Below are 23867 nucleotides of genomic sequence, written 5' to 3' on the forward strand. Positions count from 1 at the left end.
ATATCAAGACTATTAATACAATTATTGCTATGCAGCTTGTGGGGTATACTAAAAACAACTGCTCTCTTGAGACTAACTTCCAGTCCTCTATTTGTAATGGATACACTGAATGGCGTGGGGACTGAGGAAACCAAACAAACACTCAGTGTTCTTTTTGATCTTGGGACAACTGAAACTGATATAGTCACAGATGGTGGGACTCAAGAAAGTCCTCAGTCTTCTGTAACATCTACAGTAACCCCTGCTTTAAACAACGTGACAGATGGAGTAGAAAATAATATTATACTTCAAGCGCTAACTCCAACCAGTATTGATCCCAGGCAATCAGTTACCAACTTTACCAATAACAATGCCTTCCCTGTACTAGATAGTGCCTCCAAAGAGAATAAAAACAATGTTACCTTAACCCCATTACTACAGGTAGACAATACCCTTCCGTATGAGGATCAGTTTGGGCCTTTTTTGGAAATACCTACAGAGAACAACACGACAGGAAAAGAATGCTTCTGTACTATTCCAGGACCCACAGGACAAAAGGGAAACAGAGGTGAAAAGGGGGATCCAGGTAATGCTATCCATGAATGTATTGGATATCATCCTCTGTTAATTTGTAAACAGATAAGACTTACAGTATGTCACAGTCATTTGATCAGGTGGGAAAACAAGGTGAGGCTGTGGGGGTCATATTATCTAACAAAGTTTAAAAGCTGCCCAGACTTGCTGTTAGAATGGATGTGATGCTTGCTTTGTACAATGATAAAAATGCAGAATACAGAGACAGTATCTAAAATGTCAGTTACACTAAGTCTGCTATAGATTGTCCTGTGGAGAAATGTGTTTAAACAAGATATTGCAGATGGATTTGTTGTTCCTTGTAATGTGTGCTCCTCAATCAAATATATATATATATATATATACCCTAGATACATAAACATGCTATATATATATATATATATATATATATATATATATATATGTATTTAGTGACTTTATTAATATCAAAGCTATGTCAAAGCGCTGTACAAAGTACATCATACAAGTTTGCATGATATGGAAAAAATAGGAGCTTTCTCAGGAGGCGAGGGATATTTTACAAATAAAATAAAATGGGGTTTATTCAGACTCTGTTAATCAATTGGGAATATTGCTTAGGAAATTGCACCGTCTTTACGTTAATACAGAATGTAACATTAACATGCTTTGTTAAAGAATATTTTTTTCATGATCAAACTTCATTTATTTAAATAAAGATTAATGCTGAATAGTGATTCTTGTCTGGTCTGGTAAGAACATCTGTAATTTCTTGGAGGCTTTAAACTAAAAACAGAAATAGCATCACTGAGATTAAAATATTTAACGCTGCACAATGTCTTATAATGTCAAATTAGTGGCTGCTTACACAGAATAATACAATTTTTTTCAGTACTTTAATATTACTTTGTGTCTTAATAAACATAGAGACAAAAAGATTTTTTTTAAATTAGCACATAATCTATGGATCAAATAACATTTTCTGGTATTGTAGGTGAGCTTGGAATTGCTGGTGGTAGAGGACCTCAGGGATTCAAAGGAGCCAAAGGAGGTCCTGGACAGGAAGGTACCAAAGGAGACAAAGGTAACAGAGGTGAACCAGGAAGGGCAGGTCTCGTTGGGCCAAAAGGTGAGCCAGGGGACCTGTGTTCCCTTTGTGAAAAAGGTGGAAAGGGAACCAGAGGTCCTCCTGGTATTGATGGTATCCAAGGACTAAAAGGCATGAAAGGCGAACCGGGCTTGAAAGGAGAGATTGGATCCAAGGGGAACCCTGGGGAAAAAGGTTCTCAGGGTTCAGAAGGCTTGAAAGGAAACACTGGTGAAAAGGGACATACAGGATTGATGGGACCTCGTGGTCTCAGTGGACCAAAAGGGGATCGAGGATTTCCAGGAAACATGGGGCCATCAGGAATCCAAGGACCACCAGGGATACCTGGAAGAAAGGGAGAAAAAGGACAGAGAGGAGGAAACACAGAGCATGATAACACTGCATTCTCAGTAGGCCTAAAATGGAGAAAGAATGCTTTAAATTCAGTAGGACCTTTGATATTTGACAAGATTTATGTTAACGAAAATAATGTGTACAATGTAAATTCTGGTATATTTGTTGCCAGTATTGACGGTATCTACTTCTTCAAATACCAGTTAAGTATATTACATAGCCAGTCCATTAGTGTTGGTCTGTTTCTTAATGGTCAAAAAGCATTGCAGACACAGGCTAGGCCATATGAGCAAGGTGTTTGCCAAACATCCGGCTCTCTACTGCTTCATCTACATGAAGATGATGAAGTTTGGATTCAAGTTTTAAGTGGAATACGAAATATCTTGATTCCTGATGATAACACAGATTCTGTATTCTTAGGATTTTTGCTGTATCCTATAGAAGACTAGTAGTACATTAAATACATTAGCTATATCAAAGTCTCATATATAATGGTAGCATTTCCCCTAGGACCCTAAAAAGAAATCTTAAATTAGCTTTTTCTATCTATGCCTAAGCTTCTCTGTAGGACCTCAAAACCTTTAAACAAATTTGATTAATTTCCTAAAGTCTATGCAGTGTTTCAAAGTACATATTATGTACAATATTGAGATACACTAATATGAATATACAACCATGCGGCTCTCCAGGGTTGAAATGCAGAATTAGAAAAATAAAGTTGACATTGTGTTAATGTGTAGAGAGATTAGGTGAATATTTGAAAGAATAAAATATTTTACTTATTCCCGTCTTTGATGTGCAAATTAAGCATTTTTTTTAGATAGCTTGACGTCAGTTGCACAGTGTACAACAAATATATGTAAATGTATACATCACAAGATATAAATGTTTAGATTTCTACATACATTATTTAGAACTGATCTTATGATTAAATTGTGTTTTTCAGATAACCTTTAAAAAGTAATAGATTCCAAAACACTGTGTGGGCTCAGGTCCCCTGTTTAATCCTTGATGCCATATGCATAATAAGACCTAATGCATCCTGATGAGAATATGTGAATTGTCTTTTTATACTTTTAAAATAATTGGTCATCCTGACTCTTAGTGAAATGTACTGATGGATTGATAATATATTGATAGATATATTTGTAAACCAACTATAGTGAAATCAATAAAATATATATATATTTTATTCCATATGGTTGTCCTTCTGTCTATCTAACAAAATAGTGTTTGCATTTGATTCCTTAGTTTAGAACCATTTTAAAACCCAAAATGGCAAAGGTCAGATTGTAAATATATTTTTGTTAAAAAGAGTGCATGATCAGTACATACGGGACAGTTGTATTTCTGTCATTTCACACCATTGCATTTTGCAGTTCTCCTACAGTGCCTGTATGAATCACTCTTAGGATATGTGCTGTTTTGAAATGTCAGCTCAGCTCTTGACAATCAGCAGTACACTGAATAGATATGATACATGCTGTTTTGCAAACGCTGTGGCCGGTGAACTATATTCTGCTGATCATTTCACAATCAGTAAATAGACAACACTGCGGGATGGTTACACAGTACATTTGATTCTTTTTATTTAAAAAAAGTGAATAAATACTAGCGTAGCTGTTTGAATTTGCATATGTCAGAGATCCATATTTTTAAAACCACAAGGTATTCACTTGGACTGTGATTTGTTTGGCTGACTAATGAGTATTTATTCTCATCAGAACTGCTGAATTATTTGCTTGCATAGCACCTTACTCATTTTAATTCCCCAACCTGCACTTTTTTTTCATTTGTATGACTTTTGATATATATATTTTGATATATATGTAGATATATTACTGAAAATGTTTACAGTACTGTGCAAAAGTTTTAGGCAGGTGTGAAAAAATACTGTTAAGTAAGAATGCTTTAAAACCAGACATGCTTATAGTAAATTTTTTATCATTTAGCAAAAAAAAGTGAGTAAACAAAAGAAAAATCTAAATCAAATCAGTATTTGGTGTGATCACCCTTTGCCTTCAAAATAGCATCAATTCTTGTAGGTACACTTGCACAGGTAGGTTGTTCCAAACATCTTGGTGAACTAACCACACTTCTTCTATGCCTATAGGCAGCCTCAGTTACTTCTCTCGCTTCATGTAGTCCCAGGCATGGGCGTAGGAACAGGGGGGGACAGATCCCCCCCAGTAACTCATGCGGGGGGGGACCGATAATTGAGAAATCCCCCCCAGGGCCGTAGGAACCCCCCCAATAGAAACGCCGCAAATGCGGCCCGCGAGACCTCGAGATGCGGCGCACGTAAGATCGGCAGCCAGGGCAACCGATCTTACGCGGTCCGTACCTCGAGCCCTGCTACTTACCTGTGGGAGGGTCTTCTGTACTGCATAGAGGAACCGGAACCCAGCAGAGTTCACGTGACATTACATCACATCTGCTGAAGTCTGTGAGCGGCATCGAGGAGCTGCAGTGCCGGTAAGGGGGTGGGGAGGGTGTTTGAATGAGTATGCGTGATTGAGGGAATGAATCTGTGAATGAATGAGTATATGAATGAATGAGTGTGTGTGTGTGATAGCATGGATGTGTAAGTGCTGGAACCTAGGCATGATGGGACTGTGATTGATGTTAGCAATCACACTCCTATCATGCCAAGTCAGCCAGTACATGCTGAAACATAGCTAGCTGCCCCCATTGTGTATTGTGCTGCCAGCAGTATGGGGTCTGCACATCACTTACAGCCACCCTGTACCAGCATGTACTGGCTGTTAGCAATCACACTCCTATCATGCCAAGTCGTATTGCTAATTTGTTTTGTCCAATTGTGTTTTTTTTACCTACTTTTATTAAAAATGTGAGTTTTTATTATTATTTTTAAAGGTGGGGGGTCATTTTCGGTTTTGGCTAAGTGAACCGTGAATGTTTTGGTCCAGAATTTTCATTTTGGTGCATCCCTAGAATAAATATAACTATTTCATTTTTAATTATCCGGAGTCCTGAATTTGTAGTCACAAAACTTTCTAGGCCCAGAAATCAGTGAGAGGAAAAGTAAACATTTTGTGTCATTTACTTTATTTTAATCTGCATATTTTATTAAAGGCCATATTTTCTCACAGTGAAAAATGAGTGCGGCCCGCGCACGTATACAATTCTGATGAAGTGGCCCACTGCAGAAAAAACTTGGACACCCCTGGGGTAGACAGTGAGAAGGGGGGGTAGGGAGAGGGTAGCTAGTGAGAAGGGGGGTAGGGAGAGGGTAGCTAGTGTGAAGGGGGTGGTAGGGAGAGGGTAGCTAGTGAGAAGGGGGCGATAGGGAGAGGGTAGTTAGTGAGAAGGGAGGGTAGGGAGAGGGTAGCTAGTGAGAAGGGGGGTAGGGAGAGGGTAGATAGTGTGAGAAGGGAGGGTAGGGAGGGGGGTATATAGTAAGAAAGTGTGAGAGGGGGGGAGAGGGGGTAGATAGTGTGAGAAAGTGGGGATCTGATGGGGGAAAATGCTGTCCCTCCCAGATTTTTAGGGGTTCCTACGCCCATGGTCCCAGGTGGACTCTGTGATTTTGAGATCAGGGCTCTGTGGGGGCCATACCACCACTTCCAGGACTCCTTGTTCTACTGCACGCTGAAGATAGTTACAACTTAAGGACCTTGGCTGTATGTTTGGGATCATTGTCACGCCACAGAATTAATTTGTTGGCAATCAGATGCCTCCCTGATGGTATTGCATGATGGATAAGTATTTGACTATTGCATGATGGATAAGTATTTGAGCACCTGCTGGCATTTTTCTACACTTTAGTTCCTGTGTTTTGGCAAATAGTTGAGTCACATGGCCTTATTTGCACATTTGAATTATGGCTTTTTGGTCGCAAGTCTTCAGGGCACTAGATGGGTTAATCAGGGTCTCGCTGTTTATTTGCCAATGCTGATCCGATGGTACTGCTGGAATTCTGCTGATTGCAAAGGGAAGCAACCATGATGTGTCTTTCATCTGTTGCACTAAGTTTCCTTGGCTGACCACTGCATCTATAGTCCTAAACACTGCTCCTTTTTGTGCTTCTTCAAAAGAGCTTGGACAGAACATTTGGAAACAGAAGATGCTTTAAAATTTCTGTCTGGGAGAGACCTTGCGGATGCTTGCTGACATAAACTACCTTATGTTTTGCTGCTGTGCTCAATCTTGCCATGGTACATGACTTTTGACATTAAACTGTCTTCAGCAACCTCACCTTGTTAGTGAGTTTGGCTGTTCCTCCCTCAGTTTTATTCCTCCTACACAGATGTTTCAACCTACATATGAAATTCATGGTTATTAGCACCTTTTTGGTATCATTGTTTAATCAAACACTTAACTGTATGCCTAAAAAAATCCCCTACTTTGTGTACTGTACGTAGAAGAAATTATGCTGTTTTAATGTGAAAGGGGTGTCACACCAATTATTGATTTGATTTATATCTCTTGTCTGTTCACTCACTTTAATGGTAAAAATAAAAATCAACATGCCTATTTTTGAAAGCATTCTAACCTTACAGGATTTTTTTTACTGTTTTAATAGTTTATCAAAGTGGCAAAACATATCTGTTAATATTATAAAATAATCTTAATAGTATTATATATTTTAAGAAGAAAATCTGTATATTCTTTATTGCAGATTGTATATTTTTTGTATATTTAGTAGAGTCGTTATAATATCTGAGTACCCCAAAGTCCTATAGCATTCCAAAAAGATCTATAAAGAAAGATTAACAACACATTTTTGGCCATGTTCCATAACGCAGCAAAAGCCATCTTTTGGTATCTCATAATAAGCTTTAGTAAAGGTCTTTTGGGACCTGATGAAGCATGAGATCTCACCGAGTTCCCTTCTGAGATGGGCAAGGATTGTTTGTTGAGAATGCATTTATTATGTGTCTGCAATCTGTAAATTCAACTCAAAGTACAAAACAAATAGAAAATGCTAAAAGTGTATTGAGTCATAAAATGTTAGTATTAACAATATTTGTAATGCTTGTAAATGCATGAAGCTAGGGAGTTGAATTAAGTGGGAATTGCAAATGTTTGCTTCTTTCACAATTAAGTAATCAGTTAATATAATACCCTGCATTTTAATTATGCTTTCATTAGATCTATCTAGGCAATATACACAGTGGCACATGCTTTATGTAATAGAAGCATTGACTAATGAAGTTAATCTCAGAAGATAATGTTGTTTACTTATCAACTAGTGAGCTGTAGGTGAATTTTGGTGAGTTTAGAAATTTAATTTAATCCCAATAACTATGCATTATGAAGCAACAACCACAGTGAGGTTCTTCTGCAAGACTTTGGAAAAATAGAAAACTCACATCTCCAGAACTATTTAGAACTATCATTGTGCAGTATTAAATTGTTTTAGATAAATCAATTGAGAAATTTGAAGAGCAGTGTGACTACAATCCTTTTAAATTTGGGAAGACAAAAGTGTGTCTTTTTAACAATTTTAGGAATTACACAGCATACATGAAAATCCAGATGTTTCCATTGGAACTGCTTGAGATTTTGTTAGAACAATGACTTGAACACTGCATTTCACCGGAAAGGTTTCTACTGTATGTTACTGCTACTCTGTCAGATGTAACAATCATTTAGAAATTCAAGTTGCACGAATAATTAACAAAATGTCTCCATCGATAGCCGGATTCTCTGCAGAAATAGTAGAGTCATTTTTATAAGATACAGCTTCTGGCAATGCAGACTACACAAAAGCACAAATCATATCTAAAAAATACTATAATTACCTATACTGCCATACCTAAAGGAACAGTTTAACTACAGCAATGTAGCCTCATCAACAAAGAATAGATATTAAGTTATTTAATATGAAAAAAATCTTTAGGGGAAGCTTCAGCACTATCCCTGCCATAGTACTACAACTTTTTCACAAAAGCCAGTGCTGGATCTAGCTGCCAGTGAATATCGTGCATGTGCGCAGTGACAAGCAGGAGATGTGTTTAGTTGAAAACACGTGCTGCAAGCTGAGCTCTTTCGACAGGGTTTGGGGAATAATGCAACTGCATAAAAAGGATCATTAACAACATATGATGACACACACTCACTCTAACACCACACACTAGTACACATAATCTAACACTATATAGGAACACACACACATGCAAACAGCATACACACGGAAAATCAAATACTAACGCATAATCAGGGGGCACACGTCGCTGGAGTAGAATCATGGATTTCCCTCTAACCGGCCCAAAATGTCATTCATCCAGACCTCTGCTTCAGTGCTCCCTCTGACTGTGTACGATTGATGTAGACAGCCAGGATATGACTGAAGCTGCTTGCACCAAGATGGAGCGTTGGAACAGATCTAGCTACCTACCACAGAATTCAAGAAAACAGGAAAGGAGAGGGAGAAAGGGCAAAGATGATGTATGTGAAAGGTGGTGGACAGAAAGACATGCAGGGAGCAGAGCACTGAGAACTCTGTTCTGCACCCTACTCAGTATAGCCTCTTCACTGCTTTAAAAATATTGCCATTTATGCAGAAATAAGGGGGCAAAAGAGAATATTCTTGGTCTAAGGCTGGCCCTAGTCGCTGCTGTTGCCCTACTACTGTGGGGGCCGTGCATCTGTATCACCTGCCTTAGCCTTCCCCAGATCCCTCACTGCCTACAAAGGGAAAATGTGTATTATGAAATAAATATTAGACAACCTTTCATCAAATGGTGTACATTGGTCAGTTACCACGCACAAATAATAATCACACTTCTTCCTTTATAAAACACCAATTGAAATAAAGAGTATTTTATACAGAAAAAAAGAGTCTGACATTCTTTCATTCTTTTTATACAATGTTGGGGTCTGAATTTGACACATATCTATAGGTGGTGCAGCTGCATATCCTGAAAAAAAATGCCAATATGTCAGCCTACAGACCACGGGGAAAGAGCAGAGACCTATGCGAGTACGACACAGATTAATCACAATGTTATATAACAATAATAAAGTAATACATAAGACAACATAATTTATTATTTGTTTGGACCCTTAAAAGCCTAGAGCCATCCCTATGCATATTATACACAATACATAAAACTTTCTTAAACATTCAACACTTATTGGCTGCTTCAATGAGCATGAATTGTGAGACCAAAAACCAGAGGAGGATCATCAACTGCAGATGCAGGGCTTCAGGTAACTGTTTTTTTATTGTAGTTATTTTTTGTTTCTGAAGAATGCAATTAAAGTACTGTAAAATGACCCTTTAAACAGTGAACGCTATGTTATTAACTAAATTATTTCTCAGATATAGTCATCTTGGCTTATCTTTAATTACTATTAAATCTGAATTCATCTCAACATATATACCATGAGTACAATAATATTTACAATGGAATATGTTATTTTATAGAATGTTAAAATGAATGCAACATTCAGCAAATAGGTAGATGACCTATTAACATTACACCAATTATGTAAATTGCATTCCTTTTCAGGTGTATTAAACTTAAAACCACGTGTGTTCTCTTTTTTGTACAATGTCTCTGTGATGAAGAGAAAGTAACCCAGTTCTCTTGGAAGCATGAGCCAAAAAAATTTGCATTGCCTCATATTTCACTTAAATTCTCCTAACTTTTGTAACAGCGGCCCAATCAGCGATTTTATCCTGCAAACCATCTGAATTCCATTAGGTTTAAAACCGATAGAGAAGGACAATGAAATAACCCCCTGCTGGATACCATGATGGAAGTCCCGATGTGACTGTCAAGGACATTATTCATGGTAAAAAGCAAAGATATAAGGTAAGCCATAATAACTTTTTTAATAGCGTATTTTAACTCAATTTCTTTAACAATGGATTCCAAAGGCATTAAGAATATACTTGTGATAAACTGATTAACAATGAGATTGTGTAGAATAGTTGGGAAATACAAGAAGCAACTGCCAGCACAAGTGCAACTGAAAAATACCTGCTCTTTCATGCAACACAGTTAAGTGTTCAATGAGGACAAATTGTGTCCTTAGACCTTGAACATTAGAATGGTGGATAATAAAACGGGGTCAGCATTGAACTCTCTGAAGCTTACTACCAAATAACATAAAATAAGCATGAAATAAACAAATAAAAAAGCTAACTGCGTATATTATGTAAAAAAAACAGTGTATTAAAAAAAGCATATTACCTTGGGAAAAGTATTATCAGGGAAAAACTTTATAGGTTCTTTGTCTTTATACGTCTTCATTTTGTTTGTTTTAAGTTACATTAGTATAAAATCCCAAGGTCTACTTTTGAGTTGGTAGAAATAACCTCAGCATCTTCTCTAACCACTCAACTGCTTAGCACATTTCTAATTTCGTATGAAGGTTCCATTTGTGTTTATTGTCTAGCATTTGTGTTTATCTGATCGTATCCTCTATTTGTGTGAGGAGCAAGGCACAAGTCATTGCTGATGGAAAAAATGTTCTTAATGCCACATAATGGGACACGTACGGTAACATTTAACTAACCTTCAATAATTATCTCTCCAAATTAACAAGAGCAGATATATTTGCAAAACTGTATGATTATAAACATCTATTTGGATGGATATATCTTTAAATAATTAAGATTTTATGCAGGACCCTCTTTGCCTAATGTACTGGTTTTTCTTAGTTTGTCAATTCTAGTTTTGTCCTACCCCTTTAAAATATGTATTGTAAGAAGCGCTGCATACATGTTTGGTTCTATATAAATAAAATATAATAATAATAATTAATAGTAATAAATACTGGATTTTCACGTTTTCTAGATGCTTGGGTTGCTCATCTCAAAGGAAAAGGTACCATTTCTTGTTGCACATTTTTGTCAATGATCTCTAAATTCTACTTTGGAGGAAGTATTGTAGTGACCTGGAATAGACTTCTTGTAGAAGAGGTATATAAATCTATATATCTAAGTAAGGACTCGTCTTATCAATACCAGACCCAAACAATGATTTTACCCTGAAATTTGCTATAAATTAGAATAATAAATACAGTGACGTGAGATGGCAACGAGCACAGCCTATACTATAAATATTCTATAACTGGGAGGACTGCTCCCGTTCATGCATATTTGTCCACCTTAAGAATGCTTACATATATATATATATATATAGTGTATGTTAAAGACTAAATCATTGTTCCATATTCCCATACACTGAACAAAGGAGTCATGTACCTCTCTATAACTGTGATTATATAGGCATATGCATAAATTCCATTTGCTTTGGGCAGAAATCCAAGTTCAGGTAATGCACCTGCTGTGTCTAACTTTTTGTTCTCGCTAATCTGATACTCTACTCTATTAAGATCCAACATCCATATCCCTGGTAATTGTGTGCATAGGAAAGCATTTACAATGACTGGGATTGTTCTAACGCACTGAGGTACTTTAATAAAAGGAAGTTGAATTCAAAAGAAAAGTCAGTGGAAGGGAATTAATATCGTACAGATACTAGTTTTTTTTAACTATAAAAATCTGAAATGCATCTATATGGATCCAGCTGTGCATGTTTTAACAATGGAAATATAGCAGATAGACATTTCATTAGATTTACCACACACTTAATTTTCCTTTTATGTCCTCTAGTCTCTGGTGAAGAGACAAATTCAGCGACAGTGGTGCTCCAACTAAATGTCTTTTAAGGGCATGATAAAGTCTATATTATTACAAAAATGTTATCAGAGGTACTTTGAGAACCACTGAACCATTTTGACAATGTTAACATATACTATTTTGATTTTCCATTCGTTAATTTTAGATAACAGTTCCTCTAGAACATGGGAAGCCATCAGATAACGTCCCATATGTTGTAGAAATAGAACTGATATGATCAGACAAGTTTTTAAAACACAATGATTCTGACATATGTTCTTAAGTATTTTTCAGAGAGAGCAGATATATATACGCTTTAGAGAACTTTCTTTCCACCGAGAACAGAATAGTCATGCACAAAGAGACAGCTTACAGTCCATATGTCTAAGTTGGGTTGTTTTCTGGCTGCCTTGTTAAAAACAGAAGCTAGGAACATGCAGAGGTCAAAACTTAGAACTAGTAGGTAGAAAGGCCAGGCATTAAACAGAAACAAATTCAGAAACAAAATATCACATTAAAATTATACAAGGTAAGACCACGTACAAGGGCAAGATTGATTAGAGTTGTTACTGAAGCTATCATCATAAACATAGGAAAACCTGTGATCGATATGAGATGTCACAGATCACTGCTAACTTGTACAAAACAGAGTGAGATAAGATCTCTGAAGAAAAAAACCGCATTACAGGCAAAAATACGTAAAAAGAGATATATACATTTGAACCTGAAGTTGCCATGAATGTGTTTATTATGTTTATGAAAAACATTATGTGAATTACCAAAATGCTAAATTAAGAGTAAATGTTTAAAATTAATTAGACATTTACAAATGAACCAATAATGATTCAGACATTTTTAGATTTGTTTTTGACCCATTGGTTTTTGGGCAACAAATATTTGATTTGGATGAAAATCGGGGGTGGGGAGTTTCACTTGGGAACAAGATTAGCCTGTGTCCACATTCCCTCTCATTCACACTTACTCTCTCTCACTCTCTCACACTCTCTAAATTTTTCCCTACCTTTCTGTCAACAACTTCCACTTCCGCATCTTCTAGTTCTTCATCTTCTTTCTTCTACCTTTGGGCTTTCATTTTCTCCCTTTATCTTATGTCTTCTCTCTTCTATCTTCATCTGTATTTATGCGGACATAACCTGGTGCGAACTTCCACCAAAATGGTGGCGCTTCCAATGATGTCCTCTCTAATTCTCCAATAGGGAGAGAGAACGACATCGAAAGTGCGGTGATTTTGCCCTAAGATGAACTTCATGACGAATATGAAAGACAGAAGGTAGAAGATGAAGAACAAGAAGATGTGGAAGTGTGGTTGGCAGAGGAAGTACAGAAACATTTAGGGAACGTGAGAGAGAGTGAATGAGTGTGTGAGAGAGTGAGAGTGAATGAGGGCAACAAATTTTGTTCCCGAATTAAAAATGCCCCATGATTTTCGTCTGAATCCAAAATTTGAAAATGAATGGGCCAAAAATGAACCGTTGTTGGCCCATTTGCACATTTCTGGTTATTATACTATAAATGCAAAAAATTAAGGCTGTAAGTACAAAAAAATTACAAACTTCCATCTGTAATATTATATATTAACAAACCATGGTGTCTCCTGGCGTCAAGATAACTATAGAATATTAAATATGTATAAACAAGTATCTAATGGTGTACAATGTCCCTGGATAAAGGATGTATACATACTAGAATAATATATTATGCAAAATAAATTATGTCTAATGTTGCAGTCTATTAGCACAAATACAAATACATTTAAAATTAACAAATTAATCAAAAGGTAGGGATCTATGAATATAGGTGTAAAAATGCAAAAATAGCTTAGTGATACAGCCCCTTAGCTAGTAAACATGTCCAAATGACAAAGAACTACTACATGTCCAAAGACCCAAATGTGCAAAATGGGCAGGTAGAAATTTCTACAGGTTGGTGGATTCAGAGAGTAACCGGTCTACATCATAGATGTATGAAAGCATAATAAATCAAATGCTAGAGAGAAGTTTTAATGATGTATCTATATAGTAGAATCTAAATTGGAAATATATTAAACCAGTTTAAACACTCACGCCAGGCTATAAGGATGGATGCATGGCCAGAACGAAAATCAGATGCAGGAAGAGAAATACATCAATATCATCTAATTGATTTTTATACATTTATTAAACTATGTTAACTTTAGAAAATCATTGTGTCCTGGTAAAGAGATTAAAGGGGAAGTATTAAAGTTAGAGCGTGATGAAAAAAAATGTAATATGTTTAAAGGTCACATTTTCGTGCTTTTAACGTATAACTTTCAAATTATATTAAATGGACAAAAATCAAGCCTCATGTCACAGACAACCTATACAGATTACTTACTTAAACCTGAAGGCTCATGAAAAAAAATATTTCTCTTCTTAAGCATTAAGTACAGTACATTCACATTGGTAAATAACATGGTTTTATCCCATTCTTCCAATCAACTTCCTTCTCTTCTGCAGACCTGGAGGCTGTCATTGTTGTGTGTCATATGATATTTTTATATTTCTCAATTCAAACACTACACTGAGCTTCCCCTTTACGACAATACAAAAAGAAGTATGTTCTTCCATAGTTTTTTGATAATCAGAGTATTAATAATAATAACAATAATAATAACAATAATATATTTATAACCATTTTTTATATAGCTCCAACAAATTACGCAGTGTTTTGGTACAGAACATAAGAAGAGAGGTTACAGCCAAAAACAGACCAACATGTTCAGACTAAAACATGAGGTAGAGGGCCCTGCTTGCAAGTTTACAATCTAGAGGGATTGGCAAACATGAGTAACAGTAATAAAACAATTTGGTGTAAGTTGTCATTTATTATGAGCTGTAATGTAATATGGCCTATAATACATTTATTGTATTTAGTCTATCTAATAATAGTTAAACTATGGATCTATCAATCATAACATTATGAATGTATGGCCAGCACACATAACACATAGTGTTACTAGCAAGCACCAAGAAGGGAACCCATATTTTCCTTCTTGTCTGTTAAACCACCAAATTATGGGATTTCTGGGATAGATCTGAGAACAAGCTGCAGTACATACACTTCATGTATGTCTTGGTCTTGTAATATAATACTATAAAATGAGGCAACCCCCCCCCACTAAAAATAGATATAGTATAGAGGAGAAAATATCATGAGACATTACATAGAGAAACGTCATATACAACATATTGGCTCAGACAATAATATTGCTCTGAAACAATAATGCTAACAACATTAGTCGAGGTACGACAGTGTCATTATCTAATACTGTGCTGTTCTTTTTTCTTTCATTGTAATTTCCCTTTTAGAAATTGTACCGTTTTATCTCCCCAGTGCTTATATAAAACTACTGCATTTCAATTTTGATATTTGAAATAGAATGATGATTTGTACTCCCACAGGACTTGAAACCATATTTCAGAAACCTTCTCCAAGCATTCGTAATATACCCCTAGCTTTCTGGGGAAAAAAAGCTTACAATTTTTTGCAACACTGGGATGTGCAATACACATTATATGCTCTGTTTTGACCATTCTCAATAAAACAATATGAATAATTTAAGACAACCTTTTGTGGGCCAAATGAGAATAGAACCACATGGACATTATGCATAACACACTGCGAGCAAAATAAGTTTTGTGTACTACCTTATTTCTCTATGATAGAAATAAATGTGTGAATTGGAGCACACTGAAACATCATCAATATGATATATTCATGTGTAATATCAAATGTATTTAGGTCATCAGGCTTTTCCCATATTTCTACTGGTTTTCACATGCTAGCATGTCAAAATTATCTGCCTTTCTCAAACATATGAAGAGTAATATGAAGCAATGCAAGAAAATTAAATCTTTATTTTTAGTTTCACTACAATATATATGATATAGACATCTTAATCTATTTCTCAGCATAGCTCTCTCTTTCCATCTGCCTTTCCAAAATCTTTTAGGATTATCTGCTTAAATATATGTCTCTGAACTATTTTTTAACATCCAGAAAAGCTGAGAGGTTTAAGTGTGGTTCAATGTAGATATCACATACTGTTGGGTACAGTACATCCCGTAGAGATACAAGGTTTACTTAATGACCCATTGAAACTCTTTAAATAGAACATTAGCGTGCACTTTGGTGAGTAGTCTTTTAATTTCAGAAGACCATGCAGTAGAAGGGACTGTAGCATTTAAGGAGCCCAAAGTGAAAATCTAATGGATCACAATCTATATTAAAAGTGATGAAATAATTATGCCTAAAACCGTAAATGAAACACATATAACCCCATGTTTGTGACCTAACTCATAATGAATATCATCTTCTTCATCCTCTTAGGAGGGCCCTTGGTCTTAAGCAGCCACTTAATCTGTTTAAATGCTAGTGCCACCTCTGAAATACAGCACAATGTAATCCATTGCTCAGCTCCTTGGTGTTCAGAAGTGTTAATACATTTTTCTTGCCGTAACATTATTCCTTACACTTGTACAGTAACACCTTTTGAATTATAATTCTTGCTGATAGTGCTTGTACATGGTACAGATGTTTTTGCTCACTATCTACATTCGTTTAATTTCTTTTGTGAAGATTTAAAGCGCTGTCTTTCAATCAGTAGTTAAAATACAGGGCTGGATAGATTTCCAGCTTTACAGTAATTCTAAATAGCCTAGTCCGAAAGCCAAATTAAGCATCACAGAAGGGATTGCTGCAAACGCTGTGCATATTGTACGCATGTTTTAAACCTCGTTTCCATAATACCATATTGTAAAAATGAAATACATTGGAATATAGAGGCATAGCATGAATAATGCATTTCTTCTCTCTGCTCTTTTCCACAGATACAAAAATGGGAACTTTATCTTGGCCAACAGCTACTTTTATAACTGTTGTTGCTACTGTGTACTTGGAAGCAAAAACCACTCAGCCATCAAAGTACACTAAGAAAACGTATAATATGGAGATTGGGAATGGCTTCGAGACATCGCTTGTTCCACCAACAGAGGAGAAAGCTTTTACAGATTTTGTGGAAACAAGTGATACCACTACTGAACTAGCAACTTTAAATGCAGATTTCCGCACCGCCACGACACTTTTCCCATTTGATAATTTTACCCTAGAGACGGCAGACTTCTTTTTTAACTGCTGCGATTGCTGTACACCCATGGCTGGGCCAAAAGGGGACCCAGGGGATGTCGGACCTCCAGGTAAACTAATTGTATGTTTAAATGAAAGTAATATGTTTGCTTGAACCATTTTTGTATCTCAACAGACTAAAAAAATAATTTAATACAATCATAATACTCATATGGTTAGGGTTAAGGGTAAGACTGTTCAAGAAAATTCCAGTCGAAATGGGTGTCCTTAATAACAAAACACATAAAAGCTTAACCCTCTCTCTGTATAGTAGAAATTCACTCAGTGACATTTTTTGGTAATTTTCCATGAAAAATGTAATACTTCTATTAATTCTATAATCTATATCTGCATTTGTTATTGGTTTACTTTAGGAAGTGGAATACATTTATAGTCTAATTTATTTATAACATGTAGGCATCATGGGGATATTTAAAACATGCATTTTTATTCTATTTTTTTTTCTTTAAATCGTATTTATTAATTTTTTTTCATTACATAAAACATATAATCAACATAATCATACATACTGAAACAGGACATCTGATCAAGAATACATCATTCATCAAATCCTATACAATTCCATAGCTTAATACTACAATTGTATTAAACGACGCAGAAGAAGAAGAAATGCATCAAACATGCATTTTTATTCTAATTCCTTGTTTCATAGATAGCTAGTTCTGAGCTCTTAAAGAGGATTACAGATTGAAGCCTACAAACCATATCTTCTCCACTAACATGTATCACATTTGGATCATATTGCAGTACATATAACTTGCTAATTTTTATTGGATATGTGGTATAAGTGGTCTTATTTTAATACAGTAATGCAGAGCCTAGCAAGTTTAAATATTATAATATAATGGCCGAATGCATTTATGATATGGATAATACAAGGAGGTAGCAAGAAAAAAGCTGAACCAAATGTCTTACCTACTAAAGGTATTCTTTGAAATGGGTGCTTCGGGACTTTGCTTATCAAATTAGTATTAAACTTCTGTCAAATGCTTAGGTACGGCGATTAGAAAATTAAATAGTTAAATACATTATTACGTGAAAAAGGGTCATTTCCCTAGGTGCTGTAAGTTCAATTTACAAACACAATAGGAAACTAAATAAATAACCAGTTGCTAAGTTAGATCTATTTCTTCAAGGTGACTACCTTCTGTATCCAAGGAGGTAGTTTTCACAATATATTGATTAGATTCCTTTGGTGTAAGTAATATGGTCTGTGAGGGTTCAGTAAAAATCTCTAAGTTCGATTGTGGATGACGCTACAGCCATTGCGTGTATTAGAAACAAACTAACATTGTATTGTATTTCACAGAATAAACACCCTTTGATACACTGCTTTTGAAACCTTCTGGAACTTTGATTTGTTTTAGGTCCAAAAGGAGATACTGGAGATATAGGTTCTCCTGGACCACATGGACCTATTGGCCATACAGGAGCAAAAGGATATAAAGGAGACAAGGGTATGTAATGATGACTGAAGAAAGAGTTCTTATTTCAAACATCTTCTAAAATTGATACTCACCTGCAGATGATAGCTGAAAAATATCACAGCAGGTCAAAGGTGTTGGCACAAGAGAAGAACCCTTTAGAGTGTTTTTGATTTAAAGAAAATTCAATTATTATACTATACATTTTTCAAGAGGTGAACCCCCCATTAATTGCAATGGAAATTTCATTACTGTATTTTAAGCCATATATAAATGTAAAAAGTCAGCATTTGTTGTTATCCCCTTAGGAATATATATGAATGTGTGTTATCTACATGTTTTAAAGTTATTGAACACATGTAGATGAGCAGACACTGATTGATTTGTGATCGTTTTCTCATGAGCTAAAATAACCATGCATGCTGTATGGAAAGCAACTTGTATGAAATTTTCCTATGACATGTGAAAGGTTAAGAAGAAGTAAATTCCCACATCCGAAACATGCATTATATATTTTGCATAATAATTATTATATTTTTATAACAGCCTCACATTTTAGCAGCCTTGTGAATTAAAAATAATAATAAAAAAAATATATATATATATATGTATGGATTTGGAATACATTGCACATACTCCTAGCGCACAACATATTAGAATATAAGTTGGTTTCTCTTTCATTTACCTGAGTGGAGATTTAATTTTGAATTGCGCTCTAAATCCATTTTTTCTTATATTAAAAAAAGTAAGTTACTTAACTTGCAGAACTCCTGATAATAAAGAATGCCAATTTTGTCCAGATGTAATCATCTCATATAGTACATTAAAGAAAGGGAACCACACTAATTGTGGAATTACAATGCTAATTATTTAAGCAGATCTAGTTCATTAGCTGGCATTTGTTTTGTTCATTAGAGCTGAATGCGTATACCTCACAAAATCATGAACATGGAAAGCACATTTCTCGCCAAATATTATTTCACTCTAAATATCATATGCATTTTAATGCTGTATGGTCTTTTTAAATTGGCATTGGGTCCCTTTTGAAAATTATTGTGGGGATTCTACAGAATCCTTTATATTTATTTACCCACCCCTGTTTTTATTTCCATCCAGACACTGGTGTGCCGTAGCGGTGAGTGGGATGTTGCCGCGTGTGATCATGGATGTGTATGTGTGTGTCTGTGTATGAGCATGGATGTGGAGTTGTGTGTGAGCATGAGCAAGGATGTGGACTTGTGTGTTTGTATGAGCATGGTTGCTTAATTGTGTAAGTGGGGTGAGATGGAGTGTGTGCAATTTGTGTGTGTTTACATATGTTGTATGTTGGAAGGGGGGGACAATGATAGCACAGACCAGCTGTTGAGGTTGGGGGGGCCCTGAGGCAATTTTTCACACCAGGGCCGGGTGGTTTCTAGTTACACCCCTGCATCCAAAAGATGCTCAGTAAGTGAGCCTACATTTGCCCTACTGATTCAATCGAAGCGCTTTCCTGACACTGCTTCAAACAAGCAACCAGTAGCAACTGCAGCTTTAATGGAATACTTTAATATGCATTGTTCTATGCAAGGTCTGTTAGGGACGGTTAAAAGGCCCTTTAAAATGTCATATGATATACCTAATATACAAACAATTTATTCTAAGAATAAAAATTGGAACATTGGAAATCTACCACAAAAAATGTTTCTTCTGGCAATTTTTTTTGTCTCGAACCATTAAATTGCAAACATAAATCAATGACTTTGATAAAACAAATACGCCTAAAGAATTCCAGGGATTTTATTTTTATTCTACTCAAATGTAACAGAATGCTATATCAGTCTGTCTAATCTTTGTTCCAGACATTTCATGAGCCTGAAAAAATAACCTTAATGATTAGCGTTACTGTTCTGAAGGTTGAAAAAGAAAAGCTTAGTAAGCGACCATGATTTTTTTCCCCTAAAAGTACTTTCCTAAAAGAAACAGTACAATTGGACACGGCAGTACGTCTCTCTTTTGTGATTTTCAAATATTGCTATAAAACCTCTCATTTAAATAATTTGATTTAGAAATGTAGGATTTGCACATTGGTCCATTGTGTACGATTATTAGTAATGATTTGATATTTTATTATGCAGTTCTGCACAATATACAATCCTATAAATAATTCACATATATTCTATTTCTTATAGAGATAGCTACATTGATACATTGGTATGCTGTATCGTAGGGGAAGGAGAGGTTGGGCATGTTAACTGTTTTGTATGCTTTAATAATAACAATCACATTTGTGTTTATATTTGCCAGTTTCAAATTTTAATTATAATGGCTTTCATTGCAAAATGAATGTGTTTTTGGTAATGTATTCAGGAGAGAAAGGTGAACATGGTGAGGAAGGAACTAGTGGAAGCCCCGGAATCCCAGGCAAGGCAGGAGAAACAGGTAAATGATAATGAATGATGCCCAATTATGTTTGTCTGTTTCCCATTTTCCCTCTCTTGTAATGAAACTCTGATCCAGTGACCTCTGTTCAAATTGATTCTGCTGAAGGAGAAACCTTCCCTATGGAGCTCTGTCACACACATGCCAACTGTATTTACTAGACAGGCATACGGCGAAAGTCATCTGTGTGATGTTAGAACAAATATGTGCTGCGGCTTAAGAAATGCTGTTTAAAGAATTGATTTAACGCTTTTTCTACCAAAGGAGTTCTTCCGCTAAGAAAGGTGTGATGTGTCTTTCAGTGTTTTTGATAACTATGTAGAATAATAATTAATAATTATTATAATACAAATTATAGAATAATCAATAATATAATTCATATGTAAACTAATCACACATACTATAATGGTATGTGTCAGGGCCAAACGTAACATGGCCTAAGAAATCAAACCACCTGCTAGCTTATAAAAAGTAACCTTCTGAAATGGCTGCAGAGGAGCTTAAACGCTTATCAAAAAATTAATTCTTATCTAGAACAAACCCTCCATCTACTTGAGTCGTATGCACATTATCTCAAAGTCAATAGGAAAAAGTGAGCAAATATGTCCTGAATGACTGCAAACCATCAATCTTTTTTACAATGTCCTCTGCCTTTCTTGTCTGTCAACGAGTATACTTCAAACTTCTATTAACATCCACTTATATTCTGTAGGGTGAAACCATTCTGTAGTTTACACAAAGTAAAACAAATATGTCATCTGTCTTAATATTCTGGTTGTTTTTATTGCATTTAAACTTTTTTTTAGGTGAGACTGGAGCCAAAGGTGAAAAAGGAAATATCGGACTGCCTGGCATTAAAGGACAAAAAGGAAACAAGGGAGATGTTTGTGAAAATGGTACAAAGGGAGACAGAGGAGAGAAGGGAGAGCAGGGTTTTATGGGGGTGGATGGAGAAAAGGGAGACAAAGGTGAGAAGGGAGATATTGGGGAGATAGGAAATTCTGGGGATATTGGAGAGAAAGGTGACAGAGGAGAGATTGGTGAAAAAGGATTTAAAGGGGATAAGGGTATTAAAGGTGATATGGGGTTAAATGGTATCAATGGTTTAGAAGGGGAAAAGGGTGAAAAGGGAGACCTAGGCATGAAAGGTGAGAAAGGTGAGATGGGGCTTCCAGGATTAATAGGTCCACCTGGGCCAAAGGGAAACTATGGTAGCAAAGGAATTAGGGGAACACCAGGAAAAAAGGGTTCTAGAGGTCCGAAAGGATCTAAAGGAGATTACCCTAAACCTGCAAGGTCAGCATTCACTGTAGGTCTATCAAGGCCTTTCCCAGCTCCAAACGCGCCTATAAAATTTGACAAAATATTGTACAATGATCAAGAAGAATATAACCCTTCTACAGGAAAGTTTAACTGTACAATACCTGGAACTTATGTGTTTGCATTTCATGTGACAGTACGAGGCCGCCCGGCTCGAATCAGTATTGTCGCCCAAAACAGGAAAATGCTTAAAAGCCGCGAAACCCTGTACGGTCAGGAAATAGACCAGGCATCAGCCATGTTGGTGTTAAAACTTAATGCAGGGGACCAGGTTTGGATGGAGGTTTCAAGGGATTGGAATGGGATTTATGTTAGTAATGAGGATGACAGCATATTTACTGGATTTCTTTTATATCCAGACGACCCTGTTGAAACAGAGATAGTGCAATAAAGAAAATGCTTTTTTATAGTGAATAGTTTATTTGCCATTTGAGAACTTTAATTAGAATAACAGAATAATTATTTTATAAAGTATATGAATATTCAGTTAATACATAAATTGAAGGTAAATCATGTATGCACATCACTAGCAAAACGATTGTGACTCATTTAAATCAACATCATTTTTGTTGAGTTAATTCTTTATTAGCTGCTAGACAGGGTTTATTTATTCACAATATTGTAATAATTTAATGTTTGGCTGTAATGGTCCTGTTTAATATTCATCATTTATCTGAGCAGTTGTAGGGCTAAAAATGAGGTGTAATAATTGCTCAATTTATTGTACAATAAAGCACATTAATAAACATGTTTTTTCGTATGGATCAATACACCTGTAAAATAACTTTACTAGTAAACCATAGCAGTATCAATATGATCTCCACGTAAAAAAAGACTTGCCATATATAAGCATGTAGATGACAAGGTCCCTATGAGAGTTTATATGTCCATTGCTATTGCCCGTACTAGAAAATGTATGTAGAAAATTATTTTGATGGTATGAATACTGGATCAGTGTTGAACAAATTAACACGCACCTGCAATCCTTATTGTATTATTATAGAATATATGTACATGTTAGCACAGACACAACATTCTGTGACACAGAACTAGTGTTCTACAAAAATAGTGATTGAGCAGACAGCACACTTGGCAACCATAGTTGATTTTTAATGACAAGTGTACTCATCTGAACACAATGTTGGCTACAATTACAAAACAGAAAATAATTAGGTGCCTTAAGTGTATTGAACCTGATCTAGTGAACACTTTCAAATGTGATCATTTATGGTCAGATATGGGTCAAACATTATGCAGCATTTTTTGGGAGGCAGGTAAACAATACATATTAAAATATTTACAACCGTAATATGCATTCTTCATTTGTGGGGCTACATGGATACTTAATTTTCCCCATAAAGCAGTTGAATGCTCTTGAGATACATAGGTGACGCTAATGACCCATCACTTTTGTCTTTCTAATACATAGTTAAAGATTCTTATTTTGCCTTTTTGGAGTAGTTTCATGATATGAAGAGAATAAGGCAAAAGCTTATTTTCTATAAAACATCGGATAAAGAGCAACAATGACCTCTGAAGAATGGATGTGACAATTTTCCCCTCAATTTTTCAAGTCCAACTGATAAAAGATGCAGTGTTAAAATCCCATGGGAAGAACCAAAACGTGATGCCTAAGGATGCACATGAAATGATTCATTGTCTAATCTAAGAACATTGTAAATAGAGCAGTGATTCATTGCTTTAATATTTTTCATTGGCAAGGGTCACCTCTGAGGCCACATCCAACGAAGGACCTATGTGGTCCTGAAAATAATGTAAAACAACAGCCATGCATAATTATTTAGTTGCTAAGGTATGGTAACTCATAAAGAACCTTACGTTATAACACTCATATTCATTATTGAAGTATAAAAACCTTACATTAATTCTTAGAAACAGTGAAATGTTTTCTTTATTCTCTATCTGCTTACATAATAAGTTT

At 35.6% G+C, this 23867-nt stretch overlaps 1 protein-coding gene across 1 annotated transcript; it reads left to right on the forward strand.

Moving 5' to 3' along the window:
- The first annotated feature begins 96 nt into the window (after positions 1-96).
- Positions 97-22316, forward strand: LOC149300375 (uncharacterized). The gene is made up of 8 exons (XM_089485321.1): positions 97-565; positions 1571-1660; positions 1697-2382; positions 7839-7926; positions 16445-16810; positions 18128-18217; positions 20534-20605; positions 21412-22316. The coding sequence occupies exons 1-8, from the start codon at positions 97-99 to the stop codon at positions 22314-22316; spliced, it is 2766 nt and encodes a 921-aa protein (XP_089341447.1).
- Positions 22317-23867: the final 1551 nt, after the last annotated feature.

Source organism: Sceloporus occidentalis, unplaced genomic scaffold (assembly GCF_023333645.1).
Source record: "Sceloporus occidentalis isolate IW3139 unplaced genomic scaffold, rSceOcc1.0.p SCAF_25, whole genome shotgun sequence".
NCBI lineage: Eukaryota > Metazoa > Chordata > Lepidosauria > Squamata > Phrynosomatidae > Sceloporus > Sceloporus occidentalis.

Coding starts and splice junctions, on each gene's coding strand:
- LOC149300375 (XM_089485321.1), top strand. CDS start 97: ATGGATACACTGAATGGCGTGGGGACTGAGGAAACCAAACAAACACTC. Junction 2,383..7,838: donor CTGATGATAACACAGATTCT/GTATTCTTAGGA, acceptor AAAAATCTTTAG/GGGAAGCTTCAGCACTATCC. Junction 20,606..21,411: donor AGGCAAGGCAGGAGAAACAG/GTAAATGATAAT, acceptor ACTTTTTTTTAG/GTGAGACTGGAGCCAAAGGT.